The sequence below is a fragment of the Halichoeres trimaculatus genome, unplaced genomic scaffold (genome assembly GCF_033239565.1).
Source record: "Halichoeres trimaculatus isolate MK-OKI-2021-1 unplaced genomic scaffold, fHalTri1.1 fHalTri1_scaffold_7, whole genome shotgun sequence".
NCBI lineage: Eukaryota > Metazoa > Chordata > Actinopteri > Labriformes > Labridae > Halichoeres > Halichoeres trimaculatus.
The window spans coordinates 9,420,001-9,435,323 of NW_027437185.1; the positions used below are offsets into that span (position 1 = coordinate 9,420,001).

General features: G+C 38.9%; 3 protein-coding genes across 5 annotated transcripts in view; 2 read left to right on the forward strand and 1 right to left on the reverse strand.

Moving 5' to 3' along the window:
* Positions 1–222, reverse strand: part of irf2b (interferon regulatory factor 2b) — a 15,857-nt gene extending 15,635 nt beyond the window's left edge. For both annotated transcript variants that reach the window (XM_074674457.1, XM_074674454.1), the window contains exon 1: positions 7–222. The gene's annotated coding sequence lies outside the window, so the exon portion shown is untranslated. The remainder of the gene's footprint in view (positions 1–6) is intronic.
* A 3,097-nt stretch (positions 223–3,319) lies between these two features.
* Positions 3,320–11,028, forward strand: gtf2h2 (general transcription factor IIH, polypeptide 2). Of its 2 annotated transcripts, none has more exons than XM_074674096.1 (15): positions 3,320–3,409; positions 5,095–5,194; positions 5,283–5,360; positions 5,692–5,728; positions 6,639–6,725; positions 6,811–6,861; positions 7,010–7,064; positions 7,401–7,506; positions 7,591–7,681; positions 7,766–7,961; positions 9,427–9,490; positions 9,643–9,746; positions 9,885–9,987; positions 10,323–10,362; positions 10,739–11,027. In XM_074674096.1, the coding sequence occupies exons 2-15, from the start codon at positions 5,139–5,141 to the stop codon at positions 10,847–10,849; spliced, it is 1,179 nt and encodes a 392-aa protein (XP_074530197.1). In that variant the 5' UTR covers positions 3,320–3,409; positions 5,095–5,138; the 3' UTR covers positions 10,850–11,027. The 2 variants fall into 2 exon arrangements, with proteins under 2 accessions (XP_074530197.1, XP_074530198.1); XM_074674097.1 differs by having other exon boundaries at positions 3,399–3,454; positions 10,739–11,028.
* Positions 11,029–12,263: 1,235 nt separating this feature from the next.
* dhfr (dihydrofolate reductase) lies at positions 12,264–15,066 on the forward strand. Its single transcript, XM_074674356.1, has 6 exons — positions 12,264–12,458; positions 12,563–12,612; positions 13,149–13,254; positions 13,966–14,089; positions 14,327–14,442; positions 14,670–15,066. The coding sequence occupies exons 1-6, from the start codon at positions 12,319–12,321 to the stop codon at positions 14,749–14,751; spliced, it is 618 nt and encodes a 205-aa protein (XP_074530457.1). The 5' UTR covers positions 12,264–12,318; the 3' UTR covers positions 14,752–15,066.
* The last annotated feature ends 257 nt before the right edge of the window (positions 15,067–15,323 follow it).

Here is a 15,323-nt window from a genome sequence, read left to right on the forward strand (position 1 = left end):
CGTTACCTGTTCAGTTTGGATGGCCTGTAGCTTCACAGTCCTGCTGCTCGAGCAACACACGCAGTAGAAGTTTGGCAACTCAAAGGATTTGTAGTTTTAAGTTGAAAAAAGAAAGTGGGGCCGTCCTATATTTCTGTTTCTGTGTCCAGACCGAAAGCAAAACAACGGCTGCCTCGGGAAGTGGGCTCGAGCTGGAAATCCCCTCCTGCTCCCGTGCTCTCGCTTTGGGTCGATCCCGAGCGTGCGCGCTCACCCCGAAGAAAACCTCACGAGGAGGACTCACTCTATATTTTTTTTCTTAGTACCACAACAGTCAACATGTCATCTGTTGAACCTCCCCCTGCCTTCTGCACTGACTCATATTTCGCCATTACCTACCGACACAGACATTAACTAGGCTGCTTAAAGGTATCAACACTCAAATCCTGCTATTCCAGTTAAAACAAAAATGTAAATTATTTGTGTCACCACTATTTCCTTCCTGTATAAACTTAATCTCTATTTTCTTTGTGAATAGCTGCATTTTAAACATTATTTGCTTTTGTTTTTGTTTTGTTTTTTAGTTTTAAAGGCTGTCATGTTATGTCTGTTTCCTCAGTTGTGTAGTGTTGTAGGTGGTTCTGACTTCTTATTTCCCTTTCACAATGTCTAATTATTATCCACATCTGCACATTTCGCTGGGTTACCTTTACGAAAATAGACGATCTTTGGAGCCGATTTCATTTTCACTTCCTCCACACCCCCACCCCTCCTCCTCCGTCAACCCCCCCTTCTCTGTTCTTCTCCTGCCTGTGCTAGAAACGAAACCAGAAACTCAAAACAAGAGTGAGAGCAGCACATCTGCCGCTCGGTGGAAAGTGCAACCTTTCACCACATTTGCCTTTGTTAACTTTAAGTTTAAAAATCCTGAGGTGTAGAACGTAAAAGAAGTGGTTTTTTATTTAACTCTTACACAAAATGGCATTTTAGATATCATTTGTGCACCTTGATAATTTTACACGCCTGAAACAAAACAATATCCTGAATTAAAGCTGTCTGTATAGGCAGCCTGCCCCAGTATGGAAATGATGCAGATCTACAGCCTGTCCAAAAAGTCTTAACCAGAACCACTGATTATTTATTTTTTAGTCTGTATTTTTTTTTCTGCATCTGTTCCTTCTATTTGAGCTTTAAAATGTAGAGCATGTCACCATAAGTCCCAGTGTTATAATGAAGTCTGTTAACTTCTTACCTCTGTCCACTCCTTTCTGTTCACATCAAAGTGAAAACAGTGTTTTAAACAATGCAGGAACAGAAATTAGGAAGCTGGAATAGCACTACCATGTATAAATTGAAAACACGAGAACTGTGCCGGGAGATCATTTTTAAATAAGTGAACAGTGTCAGGTTCACCTGCATTGAGACAAGGCTATCTCTTTTTTACACTCAAAAACTTTATTTGATGCTCTAACAATAAAAAAAAAAAAAAACAGACCCCAAGACAAGTGTTAATACAAGTGAATGATTACTCTACTTAACTGGGGCTTAAATCCAAACCTGCCAATAATCCAAGGATAAGAGCTGAATTCAAACATGGCACCAGATTGCATTCATAAACTGCAGCTAGAGATACCGACTTTAATATATGGTTCTGCACAAAAAGGGTTAAATTTATTCAGTATCTCAGTTCCTGGAATAGTGTATCTTTGAAGCTGCTGATTCACTCAGAGGGCCCAGAGGTCACATTTGGATACTCCTTTGGCCTCCTCTAGTGGTTAAATGTTTCAGCGCTGCCACTTACTTACCAAACAGTCTTCATAAACTGTTAATCATTCACATGAAACAGTTTTTGACACTGTTCCAAAGCAAAGTGCAAAACATGCTCAATAACAGCCGCATTGCCTCAAGCAGTCTGCTGAAGAAATGATAAAAGAAAGGAAGAACAGACGAAAGTTATGACACAGATGCTAAATCTCATTCCAGGAATCAAACATCTTATCATTCCACCAAGAAAACAGTTTAAAAATGATTCATCATGATTTAAATCCTCTTTTAAAAATAAATACAATCAAAGACCAATCACAGATGCCAAACCTCAAACAATTTGAGAAGAAACAGTCAAGCAACTTGGAGGCTACAAAACATCTCTCATTCTCCATCTCGTACTGCACACACACACACACACACACACACACACACACACACACACACACACACACACACACACACACACACAAGTAGGCATGTTGAGTCATACTTGTTTGATTTCGATCTCTGTAAACACATAGAGACAGGCCTGGACATAAATGCTGCAGGGGAATTTGAATTCATCATAAGCAAATATTTGTCCAGGACGTCACTGAACAGAATCAGAAGATATGAGAACGAGAAGATAAGAAGAACATAAACTAGCATCACTGTTTGTTTTTGTGTGTTTTTTAAAGGTAAATCCCCATAAGAGTACACCATGTGTGATTAAGATGTGATATATCCACTCCAGTTTGTTACTCTTCACATTATGAGTAAAGACCAGAAATAACTACAGTCATTTAAGAATACAACAACAACAACAAAAAAAAGAAGTTAAGTCTGACAGTGGGGAATGTATTGATACAAAAGGCTGGGTGTAATGCGCTGTTCTGCTGGGTTCCTGCTCATGCACAAGGTAATGAGAAAGCAAAGTTCCCTTTTGGAAAAAGGAATCAACAAATAAACACTAACTGTTTGGGAAAAATCTTCTTGCAAAAGCCAAGATAAGTAATAAAAAGTAAATATACAAAGATTTATATTAAACATATACACACCTACACACACACACACACACACACACACACACACACACACACACACACACACACACTCACACACACACACACACACACACACACACACACACACACACACACACACACACACACACACTCACTCACACACACACACACACACACACACACACACACACACACACACACACACACACATACACACACACATATATATATCTTATACACATTTATATATATTATATATATTTATAGATAGATAGATAGATAGATAGATAGATAGATAGATAGATAGATAGATAGATAGATAGATAGATAGATAGATAGATAGATAGATAAGGAATGACAGACAGACAGAGATTACAATTCTGAAATGAATGAAAAGGAGCATAGAGAAGAAAAATCTTGTTGTGTCTCTGTAACACATAACAAAAAAAAACTAAGTCTAATTTCTAATGTTTTGTTTTTTTTTCCCGAATGCAAAAAAAAACCCTTCAAACTTAAGTTTCATTATATTGTGCAGAATACTTTCCCCGAATGCCTTGTTGCTTTACGGAACCATTCTAGTCGTACCAATCGGCTGTGTAGTAGCCAATCACAGCTCATAAGGGCAAGTGTGGGCGGAAGTGGCCGGTGAACAGCATCAGGTAGATGAATCTCTTTGTATGTTTTTACGTACTGCAGCGAGACAGGTACATAATGCTCGTTGGGAACAAACTATTTAGAGGATATGTGTTAAATGCCAAAATAAATTTCATTTTTAACCTCTGGTTAGTTAAATAACCTCAAATAAAGTTCGTTAACGGACGCTAGCTACATGTAGCCGAGTACCCGACTTCCATATGAGTTTTATTTTTACTGAACGATTTATAACAGAAAACACAAAATATCGTCTGTGATGTGTCTAAACTGCACTACAAAATCACACAACGAGAGAGTTTTAGAGTGTTTTACCTGTTGGATGAAAGTAGAGATATTTAAGCCATGCTTCTGCACGGTCTCAATGTAGTCAAATAAAGGCTAAGCCAACTGTCATTACCTTAAATGTAGTTGAGATACTTTAGTGAACATTAACCTGCAAGTATAACTGTGGGGTATTTTTTTTTTCCAAATATGTGCTCTTTCATAATTCTTCACTGTCAATACTTCGTACTGATATCACGATATTAAACATTGATTTAACATAGTATTGTTTTCACATGTGCTAAGCCAAGTGTGATGAGAGATGCGTCTTACTTAGACACGAAATCGACGCAAAACCACAAAGTTTAAAAGACCATTGTTAATTTTTGTTGTATATGTACATAAAACATAGTGAACAGATTTCTATTTCTTTAAGTTTTTCAAATTGAAGTAAATACCCCATGGAAAGAAAGCAGATTGCAATCACATTTTTCCAACTCTACAGTGTTGTTATCGTGATTTAACATATCCATTCCAGTAATAGCAACACTTTATTTAGGTCCCAGCAGAGTATTGGTTTTAGAAACTTAAGTGTTAGGCTCTTTAGCAATTATATCAACAAATAAATAGGCTTCGACTACTCTTTATTACTGTGATAACTGAAATAGTGTTTGTTTATTTATTTATACATGGTGTCAGACCAAGCTCAGTTTAGAAACAGTAATGTTTTACTTTAAACTCATTATGTATTGATTTTAGGGGAAGAGACAATATGTACGTTATTCTCCTGATTAAATGTTGTGCTGGAGTACAGCTCAGCTGGTATTATTTGTGATAACAATAAAATCATTTTCCTTAAGTGGACACATTAATGCCAAACCCCTCTCAGAAAAGTAATTGTATTTTCCATTAAACCATTAAAACAGCAAGCAACTGTAAAGTCAGCAAATATTTTGCATTAGACCTCTACCCCTTCTTATTTTTTGATACTGGGAAAACTAAACGTAAAGCAAAATGCTTGAAACCACCTAATGTACAATAGGTCTTTGTTTATTCTCATCCTTAAAGAAAGCGCCACCATCCTCAAGACTCTTTTCCTCAACTGGCGGACTCCTCAGACCCATCAATAACATATACACTACCTTTACTGTAAATGCGTGTAACTTTTTCCTTTATTTTTTCAAACCAAAAAAAATGACACAATGATCTGATCTTCCTACATGCAAACCCCAGTAGTAAAAAACCCACCTTCTCAGAAATAATTTTGACTGTTGATGATTTTCTAGTCATTGTTTTACAGATTTTTTCCTGAATGCATTCAGTGTAGGCCATTGTGGTCTACGGGTGTTCTTTGAAAAGTGATAAAAAAAAAAATTTAGTGTTATTTTGAATCACGACAGTAATCTAGGTTACATCCTTTGTGCTGCAGACTTGTGTATTACTGAGTCAAGAAGGTTTTGGACAGTGGACAGAATGGATGAAGAACCAGAGAGAGCCAAACGCTGGGAGGGAGGCTACGAGAGGACATGGTAAAACTGTTGTTTGAAACATGAAGACTTTTGTTTGCACTTGATACTGCACAATACAGTTATTGAACACATGTTCAATCTACTATAGGGAGGTCCTGAAAGAAGATGAGTCCGGCTCACTTAAGGCTTCAGTGGAGGAGATCCTGTTCCAGTCCAAAAGGAAAAGGTGAATATAATACTTGAAGTAATGTTTTTTATTTTGAAATGATTATTTGACTCAATGAAGCGATTTCACCTTATCTTGTAAACTGAGGTTGAAACTTCTTGAGTTATGTTCCTAATATTTCGTCTAAACTGGTATAAATATAAAAAAGTACTGTTTGTACAAAAGATTTGAATAATATAATATAATATAATGACATATAAGTCCAAGAATGCATAGGTAACTTTGCCTGAGTGATTTTGAAAATGAACCCACCTGCCATCTGAAAAATGTTGTTAATTGTGTGCTGTTTATCGTTGCTACCCACTTATTTGCTGCCTTGTTTATCTTACAGGGTGATCGAATGCCATGGACAAGTGAGGCTCGGGATGGTGAGTGACTTCCAGATTAAATTCTCATGCCAGCTTAATACAATTACACCAAGAAATTAAAAAAGATTATCGTGACAAACGAAAATTGTGGCTTTTTAGCAGCGAAATGACAGGAATCTAATTTTGAAGGGGCATCATAATTTATAATTTAATTTGAGACATGGCCTGAAGTTTAGGGGTTACCTAAACAGTAACCTAACCTTTGATGAGTGAGTTTAGAGAGTTTTCCAGTCCAGCTTTTATAAACTCTGAAACATTACATGCTCTTTCTTTTGTCACAAAATTTGAAAAATTTAGTTGTATTTCACCGTGCTTCCTTTATTTCTATTTTCAGTAAACTTTTAGTTTGTGGTTTGAGTCAGAAACTGTCTTCTTTTTGAATTTGATTTCCCAAATCAGTGAAAAAGCTCACTTGTGGTATGGGGGATGCTCTCATAAATTATTATGTATAAGGCTAGAGATAAAATTTGTTTTAGAGGACTTATGCACTAATAAAGTTATTCAAAGTGAGATGATGTCCTCAGTGTTACGCTGAAGTTTTTTCCGTTTTCCAAACTTATCTTACTATTCTACAATTATTTATAGCACAAAAGTACAATGCAGGCAAAGAGGCCCTAAGGGCTACAGAGATTTTTAGCCTATATCAAATTGTAACTGGAAACTTTTAAAAATTGAAGCATTCTGTGGTTTTATTTACATAAGATGTGTCATAAACAGTAATATAACAGGCAGATGAACTGAACATAAAACCTGTTTTTCTCAGCAGCAGAACACCTCAGATTGTGTGGTTGTTTTGTTTTTATAAAGCCTCCTGCTGCAGAGTATAAACATGCAGTTGATTCAGCTCAGGAGACATTGAATTGAGAACACCTCGTGGCTTGAAGTTATTAGAATAATTCTTGTGCTGTAGATGCGACATCTCTTTGTTGTGATTGACTGTTCGAGAACGATGGAAGACCAGGACCTAAAGCCGAACCGCCTCACCTCCACGTTAAAGGTCAGAAACCCCTCTCTGGACATGAGCAGACCTCTGCTCAGTATGATCATCTGTAAAACACTGTGTCCTCTCTGTTCCTCTGCAGCTGATGGAAGCGTTTGTTGATGAATACTTTGACCAAAACCCCATCAGTCAGGTAGACTTTTACCCTTAATCTGTATGTTTTACTCTGAACTGTGTGTTGAACCAGATTTTTTGTTCCAGCCAGTACCTGTTGGATTAAACACGGCTACTTCAGATGGTTTACTGATTTAGAGAAAGTGTTTTATTTTCTATGTGTACAGGTTGGCATTATCACCACCAAGAATAAAAGAGCTGACAAGCTGACTGACCTAGCAGGTGAGGAACATTTTCTCTGCTAATATTCGCCTGAAGAGATTTCAGCTCTCAGTGTGAGAACTGACATGTCTGAAGTCAATAAATGTCTGCTCACGTCATATCTATCATGTGTCATTAGGTATGTGATTTCATCTCTTTGTCCTCAGAGATTTTATAACCACAATATTGGTCTGAGTATTTAACTATATGTTTTATGAGACAGTTTTTTATTTTCAAGACAAAATTTTAAAAATATTTAAATTTTTTTCTCTTGGTCTCCTGTCTGTAAATTTGTACATGTGACACTAAACATATAGAAAACATGCAGTATGCTGACATCTTTTGTTACATCACCAGGTAATCCAAAGAAGCACATAGCAGCTCTGAAGAAGGCTGTGGACACTGTGTGTGGAGGAGAGCCCTCACTTTACAACTCTCTGCACCTGGCCATGCAGACACTGAAGTAAGCTCTGCTGATGCTGATGTTCAGGTTTGGTCTCCTTACATCGATAAATGTGGCTCAGCTTTCACCTGTCTCTGTTTGAAGACACATGCCCGGACACACAAGCAGAGAGATCCTGATAGTCCTCAGCAGCCTCACCACGTGTGACCCAGCCAACATCTACGAACTCATCAAGGTGAAGTTTCCACTTTCTCGGGCTGCAGCCATTAGATGTTTAACATATATCAGACATGGTGTAACAAATGTTCCTCCCCATCAGACCCTGAAGTCTCTCAAGGTGCGGGTGTCAGTGATTGGCCTGTCAGCAGAGGTCCGCGTGTGCACAGTGCTGACCAGAGAGACAGGCGGCTCCTACCACGTCATCCTGGACGAGAGCCACTTCAGAGAGCTGCTAATGCTGCACGTCAAACCTCCTCCAGCCATCTCCTCATCAGAGTGCTCTTTGATACGCATGGGTCAGTACACACAGGCTGTGAGCTTCTTTAAAAGAGGATAATCAGGGTTATTAAATTTATTTGGAGCACTTTTACCTTTTTAGAGGGGACAGCTGAATGGAGACAAGAAATGTTGGGAGTAGAGAGACTGTGAAGATACAGTAAGATATCATGGTATTTACCAAATACACAACATCCCAAATTAGGGTTGTCACTTTAATGTGTGAATTAGATAAAATAATTACACCGCAAATTAATGTGTTATAAAAGTTAACGCAGATGGCTGCCAGCCATTTTCAGAGCATCTTGGACAATCTTTCAAGACCTGAGTAATAATAGTTTTCTGTAACTATGGAAACACCAAAGTTACCTAAGATGAGTGGACTCTCTTCTTTTACGTCTCTCTTCCTCTTCTTGAACCAAAAAAACAGACAATACATACTTTTTTTGATCCCACTCGTCTCAGGCTCTCCATCCTTTGATCCTCTCCATGATCTCTGTCGTCTTTTCTCATGATTGCGCCGTTCTTTCTCTCTGAACTACCGCGACACATCCTCAGTTGGAGCATGAGCTGCTTTAAATTTTTCTGACTTGCAGCATCTCGCTTTGTCTCTGTCATCTCACATCTTCTCCTCATATCCATGCTGATCTCTCATCCAAAGACAGCACCGCTCTCACCCACAGTAGTTTACGAGCGAGATTTTGATTGACAAGCTTGCCAGACCCCGCTTCCCTCGCTGAAAAACATAATTTATTTCTGTAGACCCAGTGACCATTTGCAGTTGAATTGGGAAAAAAAGTGGATTTAAAAATCTTCTCTTCTTTGTGTATTTATTTGATTAGTCATGCACTACAATTTTGTAATGTCCTAGATAGGGATGGGTACCTTTCACATTTGAAACGATACGGTACCGATGCCCGGTACCCGGCAATCGGTACAGGTACTCAACGGTACCAATTTTCGGTACTTTTTTGTGTTTATGTGGTAAAAAATATCAATTTGTTCAATAATAGAATATATATTTTTTACAATTTAACAAATATATTCTTCAATATATAACCTTGCAATGCTGTGTTCATGTGCAGAATGGAAAGTTGCCTACTCTTCCAGTCCCCCACAGTCACAAGGATGCGTTTAGGTACCTAAACATGGTACCTTTTGATTTTACGTGAATCGATACCCGGTACTTTTGACATAATTTGGTCGGTACCTAAAAAAGTACCTAATTCAGTACCCATCCCTAGTCCTAGAATTCAAATTCTTCATTTGGGAACCCTAAGTAGACACAATATTAAAATGTGATTAATTGGACTAATTAATTACAAATCCTGTGATAAATTTGATTTTTTTTAATCCCCTGACAACACTAGTCAAAATGTAGAATCCTATAAAGCTGTACCCCTCATCAAAATCTATCCAGAAGCACTAAAGTATTGACGGAATATTTGTATGAGGCACATTTTTTATGTACCTCTTTTTCTGCAGGTTTTCCCCAGCATACCATTGCCTCTCTCTCCAACCAGGATGCCAAACCTTCCTTCAGCATGTCGTAAGTAGAAATCAGTGTTGGTGGCTCTTATTCACGATCCTGGTGTAGAAACTGGCTGAGGTTTGGGTGTAGAAATCAGCGTATGACAGGGTTCAAGGTTATGAGCAGCCACTTTGTCCTGCAGTGAGTAATCTCTGCTGCGTCTCCCTCAGTCATCTGGACAGCAGCAGTGGTCCTGGTCTGTCTTTGGGAGGATACTTCTGTCCGCAGTGTCACGCCAAATACACAGAGCTCCCTGTGGAGTGTAAAGTCTGTGGTATGTCTGAGTTTTCTTATTGTGCGATCAAAATTTCTGTTTTTTGTTTGTTTTTGCTTTAACAGTGAACTCAAATCAGCAGAATTACATTATCATCTCTGACTGATTTGTCTGTTTGTGTTTTCTGTTTCCTCACAGGTTTGACTTTAGTGTCAGCCCCACATCTCGCCAGATCCTTCCACCACCTCTTCCCCCTGCAGGCTTTCACAGAGAGTCCTGTGGAGGAGCCTCAAGGGGACAGGTGACTGTAGTTTCTGATATACATGCGCTGCACTCAGATACAAAAAGCATGGTGACACGGTGAAGACGACCTGCTTAAGTTGAAACTGAGCATCAGATTTTTGGACAGCTTGCTGTACCTCATTGTGCCATTCAGCTTCAGTCTATTTAAATGATCAACGGTTTACTTACTTCTTGAATTTATGTGAATGGACCTCTATAGGGCTGGGATCCACTCAGTATATCTCAGAGCAGAGAGTACGACTCAGGTGTTATTGAAATATTTGTTTATATTTGCAGCTCTAGCTCAGATCATGTTCCCTTACTGTTTCTAAACCTGTAATCCCTCTGTTCCAGGTTTTGTCAGGCTTGTCAAGGAGAGCTGAAAGATAAAAATGTAAGTAGTGCAGGAACACAACACCAGTGTTACTGATAAAGCTCAGCTGATTCATCACTGACATTCACATTCAGCTTTTAAAACTCATCTTAAGTGATTCTGACAGAGAAAGTTACCCTGATGATGACCAGTGATGCAAATCATACATGGCAGAGGTTACTTATTTGGAACAACAAGCAGGACATACAGAGAATTAAATATACAAATGTTCAATTGAAACAGACATGAAGAAGGACCATTTTAATTCTTCAGAGGCAGAGGGCTGCAGGGAATACATTTCAGGTTGATTTAATTACGAGACAGAACTGTCCAAAAACATTCAGTCACAGTTTCAGCAGTGTAATTCAACTCTGTTAATCTCTCTGTCTGTTTGCAGGTGTTCACCTGTCCATCATGCCTCAGTGTGTTCTGTGTGGAGTGTGACCTCTTCATCCATGACTCTCTGCACTGCTGTCCATGTTGTATTCACAGTCAGAGCGCCTCCTGAGGCCAGGAGCAGAACTGTCAGAGACTGAAACAAACTGTGGATATAACAAACGTGGAGCTTCAAATAAATCAGTGGATATCGATAAACTTTTCAGTGTGTCTGGGCCACTGGGCAAACATCTTTAGATACAGAAGAAACTGTCTGTCTGCAGTCTTCATGCACAGTTGGTGCAATTGTTGTGTTTGTGAGAAGCTTGCAGTTTTGTTGCAATAAAGATGATTTTTTGTACCTTTACCTAAGAAGTGACTTTTTTTTTTATTGTGCAGCATCAGCACTATATACAAGTCTGTTATTTTTCAGGGCTATGTCCATGAAATAGCTGAAATGATTACTTTACTAATAAACTACTGAGCTAATTCCGAAGGTCTGGGCTCTGCCATCAGCCAGTTAACATCCATGGGGTGGACGTGGAGGTGGTGCCAACCTACAAATATCTTGGTGTACATCTGGACAACAAGTTGGACTGGTCCCTTAATACAGATGCACTCTTTAAGAAGGGGCAGAGCCGTCTCTTTTTCTTAAGGAAGCTCAGATCAATTGATGTCTGTGGAAAGCTGCTGCAGATGTTTTATCAGTCCGTGGTAGCCAGTGCTTTGTTTTATGGTGCAGTCTGCTGGGGAAATAGTTTAAAGCAGAAGGACAAGAGGCGACTGGAAAAACTGGTGAAGAGAGCTAGCTCCGTCGTTGGATCCAGTTTGGACTCACTGGAGGCTGTGGTGGAAAGGTATACACAGAAGAAAGTCGAGGCCATCATCCGTCACTCTGATCACCCACTTCACACCATCATAGTCCAGAGGATCAGCAGCAGGGGATGCCTTACCTCTGTGCGCTGCAGGACCGAGAGGTACCAAAGATCATTCCTCCCTGCAGCCATCAGAGTGTACAATTCTTTGCTTGGAAGAGTGCCCAAACAACATGAATTTCCCTCCGGGGATTAATAAAGTATGTCTTATCTTATCTTATCTTATCTTAATGAATAAAATAATTGTGAAATTAGTCGCCAATATTTCTTAATCTTGATTTTATAAAAAAAAAAAAAAATCTTGGTAAATTTTGTCACTATATGTTAATTTCTTTAGCGTTACATGCTTAAAATGAGCCATGTTTTTTGGTGTTGAAATCAAAAAGTTATGAAACATTCATCTTGTTTTTTATTTGGGAAAGACAGTAGAATTTAATTATTCTATTTAACAATGTTTAATGTCAGTCATTTTTATTAATCAAATTAATGATCTACAGTTTTGTAACTCAAGGCCCAGCCAAAATGTGTCTGGCCCACCCATAACTGAAATCCTGGCTCCGTCCCTGTTATGTCCTCTTCCAGTACTTGCGGAAATTGGCTTCAGTCACATTCAGCCTGTAGGTGGCGAGACTGGAGCAGGCTGAACAAACAGAAAAGCTTTCAGGTTCCGTAGAAGAAGAAAACGCAACTTCCGGTTGTTTTGTGCCAGCTGCTGGCGGGAAGCTGCATGAACACAACCTCAGAAACCTCACATTCGTGTGTTTCTCCGGTCAAAATGCCTCGTGTGTTGAACGGTATCGTGGCGGTATGTCCTGACTTAGGGATCGGGATGAACGGAAACCTGCCGTGGCATCCTGTCAGACTCAAGTAAGTCTGTGAGCAGTTCAGAGGTTGAATCATAAAACCAGTTAGTGACGCAGAACTACTTTGACCACAGACCGTGTGTTAACTTGTTTTTGTCGGTTTTACAGTAATGAATTCAAACATTTCCGAAAAATGACATCGACTCCAGCAGTGGAGGGTGAGTTATATCCTGTTTGTTCAGGGTTATGGGGTTACAAAATCAGCACATCATCTGGATCAGAGGGCAAAGGTTTCAGCACGAAGGACAGAGGAGCTGTTAAGTTATACAAGTTGAGGCTAAAGCTGTCAACATGTGCAGCTTTTGTTACATTCATGATGTCTATAAAACAGCAAATAAAACTGTGCAGTTGTTCACGTGCTTTTCTCTCGTATTAACAGTGGTCATATAGTTTGATGAAAGCAGGTATAAACAGGATATTAAGTAATCAGTAAAAGGAAAAAAAATGCTAAGATCATAGAAATATATCAAACTTGGAGCATATCATTATGATGTCAGCAACAATTTTAAAGCTCTATTTCTTTTTCATTTGAATTTGAAACTTTGCTAGTAATAAGATAAGGTTACAATAGTAAAATTCATGTTGTAGGTTCTCCTGACAAAGCACAAAGTTATCCCAGATATACTCAAACACAAGACCTCAGGAAAAGTGAGCCATTCTTTTATTTTAAATTTTACCTCTTTTGCTTCTGTAGGGAAGCAGAATGTGGTGATCATGGGCAGGAAGACGTGGTTCTCCATACCTGAGAAGAACAGACCTTTGAATAACAGAATCAACATCGTCCTCAGCAGACAGTGCAAGTAAGTCTCACACAGGTAGTGCAGTAACACATTGTGCTTTATTCAAGACTGAAACGATAAACTATGCCCTCAGTGCCTTTCAATCATCTGGTTTGTAATCCTCCTAGCTGGATGTGAAAAACCCAGAGTACAATAAGCAGCTTTTTTCTCCTGTGACAACAATGACTTGTCTGAACTATTTTTCTGATGTTCCTTATCAGTGGTTCTCAAACTTTTTTCAGTGATGTACCCCCTGTGAAATATATATTTTTTCTTGCCAAGTACCCCCAACATGCGCAAAGCAATTATGGTTGGACAAAAAGATGTGCTCGACTTGAGTGTCTATTGGATATAATATTCAATTTATGAACTTTAATTTACATTGGATTCAGACAATGATTGACGTAATGGTGTTAAAAGAATTCTGCTCTGTTGCCATTTTTTGAATCTGAATTTTTAAATCTTGTGTAACCTCTGTCTTTCTTACACCAGCATCTCTACATGCCAAGACGACCACACCTGCGTTTCTTCAACTTAAATAAGTTTTAAGAGAAAAACTCTGCAACTCACTCAGTACAATCAAAATTTTCATCAGAGATAAATCTGAATTAAAAACAGAGAAAACATGATGCAGCAATTGAATCTTCATTTTTTTTCCAGAGCTGTTGTTTCTCTAGATTTCTGCTGATACTCAGAGCTTCTTGTTACATGTTGCCTTCCCTCCTCCACCAGAAAGCCTCCTGCAGGTGCTCATCACCTGGCTGCAGACTTCGGCTCTGCTCTCAGACTAGTGGACACAGAGCTGGCTGACAAAGTGGACCAGGTCTGGGTCATCGGAGGAACCTCTCTCTACAAGGTACTGAATGGAGCGTCTGGGCTGTTTAACTGCTGCCACATTCTTTTTACCTCAGAATATGTAGAAATGGAGCCACGTTTAGATATACCAGAGCTCTAGTTTATTCATGAAAACATCAACAGATAGTTATTTTCTCTCCAACTGTGTGTACTCCCTGTCGTGCACTACTTCAGTAGCATACTCAGGCTTCTACATATTTGTGTGTTGACATTTTTGTTGTTTTGGGGTTAAAACCAGGAGATGATGGAGAGCCCGGGGAGCCGGAGACTCTTTGTCACACAAATCCTGAAGCAGTTTAACTGTGACACTTTTCTGCCTGAGATCACTCCGGATAAATATCGTCTGCTGCCAGAGTAAGATAAACCCACACATACACTTTTGTTTCTGCTGATGTCTTATTTTATAGCTCTACTTAAAATTTTTCTCAGTTACATTTGTTAAAGTTTTTGTGCACAGTGATGCCAAATATGACATGGCGTATATCAGCATGAAAGACGAATCACAGATATCAGCCAGAGTTTACAGGAGATACAGTATATAATGTTTATATCACTGATGATAAGGCTTGTTTCTCCTGCAGGTTTCCAGGAGTGCCAAAAGAGCTGCAGGAGGAGAACGGCATCCAGTACAAATTTGAAGTCTATGAGAGCATAGAAAAGTGAAGAGGAATGGTTAAATTTTTTTTTTTTCCCTTGTTGAAATTAACTCTGATTCCAGTCACTGATTCACACTGTTGGGTGTTAAAAGTTTGGGAGCATGTACATATGAAGAAAGGTGTGAATCAAAACCACTATCCATCATGTTGCTCTCATAAACAGGTTTTCACTCTTAATGGAGTAAAAAGCCGGTTCTTTTATCCATTTTAGACATTTCTTCTGTCTATGCTGCTGATGTAAATCTTCATGTTTTGTCTTGCTTTGTGCATTTCCAGAGCTCCCTCTGATCAGCTGTGGGATGAATAAAGTCCATTTGCAAGAAACGGTCTCGGATTGTGTTTTGATTCCTTCAGTTTAAACAAAGCTGATCTAAAAGAAAGTTTGTTTATGTAATCACTGATGCACACGCATTATCTGGGAACGTCGGGAAACCACCCAAAGAGCTTCAAATGTTCTGCTTATGGGTAATAAGTTCCTCTATTATATTTCAACATTTAATCTCCCTTCCTTTCTTCATGTGTGACCATTAAAGGATGCAATCCTCTATTTTTTAACACATTAACCAAACTAGGGGGTGT

Coding starts and splice junctions, on each gene's coding strand:
- gtf2h2 (XM_074674096.1), top strand. CDS start 5,139: ATGGATGAAGAACCAGAGAGAGCCAAACGCTGGGAGGGAGGCTACGAG. Junction 5,729..6,638: donor GACAAGTGAGGCTCGGGATG/GTGAGTGACTTC, acceptor CTTGTGCTGTAG/ATGCGACATCTCTTTGTTGT. Junction 6,726..6,810: donor GCCTCACCTCCACGTTAAAG/GTCAGAAACCCC, acceptor GTTCCTCTGCAG/CTGATGGAAGCGTTTGTTGA.
- dhfr (XM_074674356.1), top strand. CDS start 12,319: ATGAACACAACCTCAGAAACCTCACATTCGTGTGTTTCTCCGGTCAAA. Junction 12,459..12,562: donor TGGCATCCTGTCAGACTCAA/GTAAGTCTGTGA, acceptor TCGGTTTTACAG/TAATGAATTCAAACATTTCC. Junction 12,613..13,148: donor ATCGACTCCAGCAGTGGAGG/GTGAGTTATATC, acceptor TTGCTTCTGTAG/GGAAGCAGAATGTGGTGATC.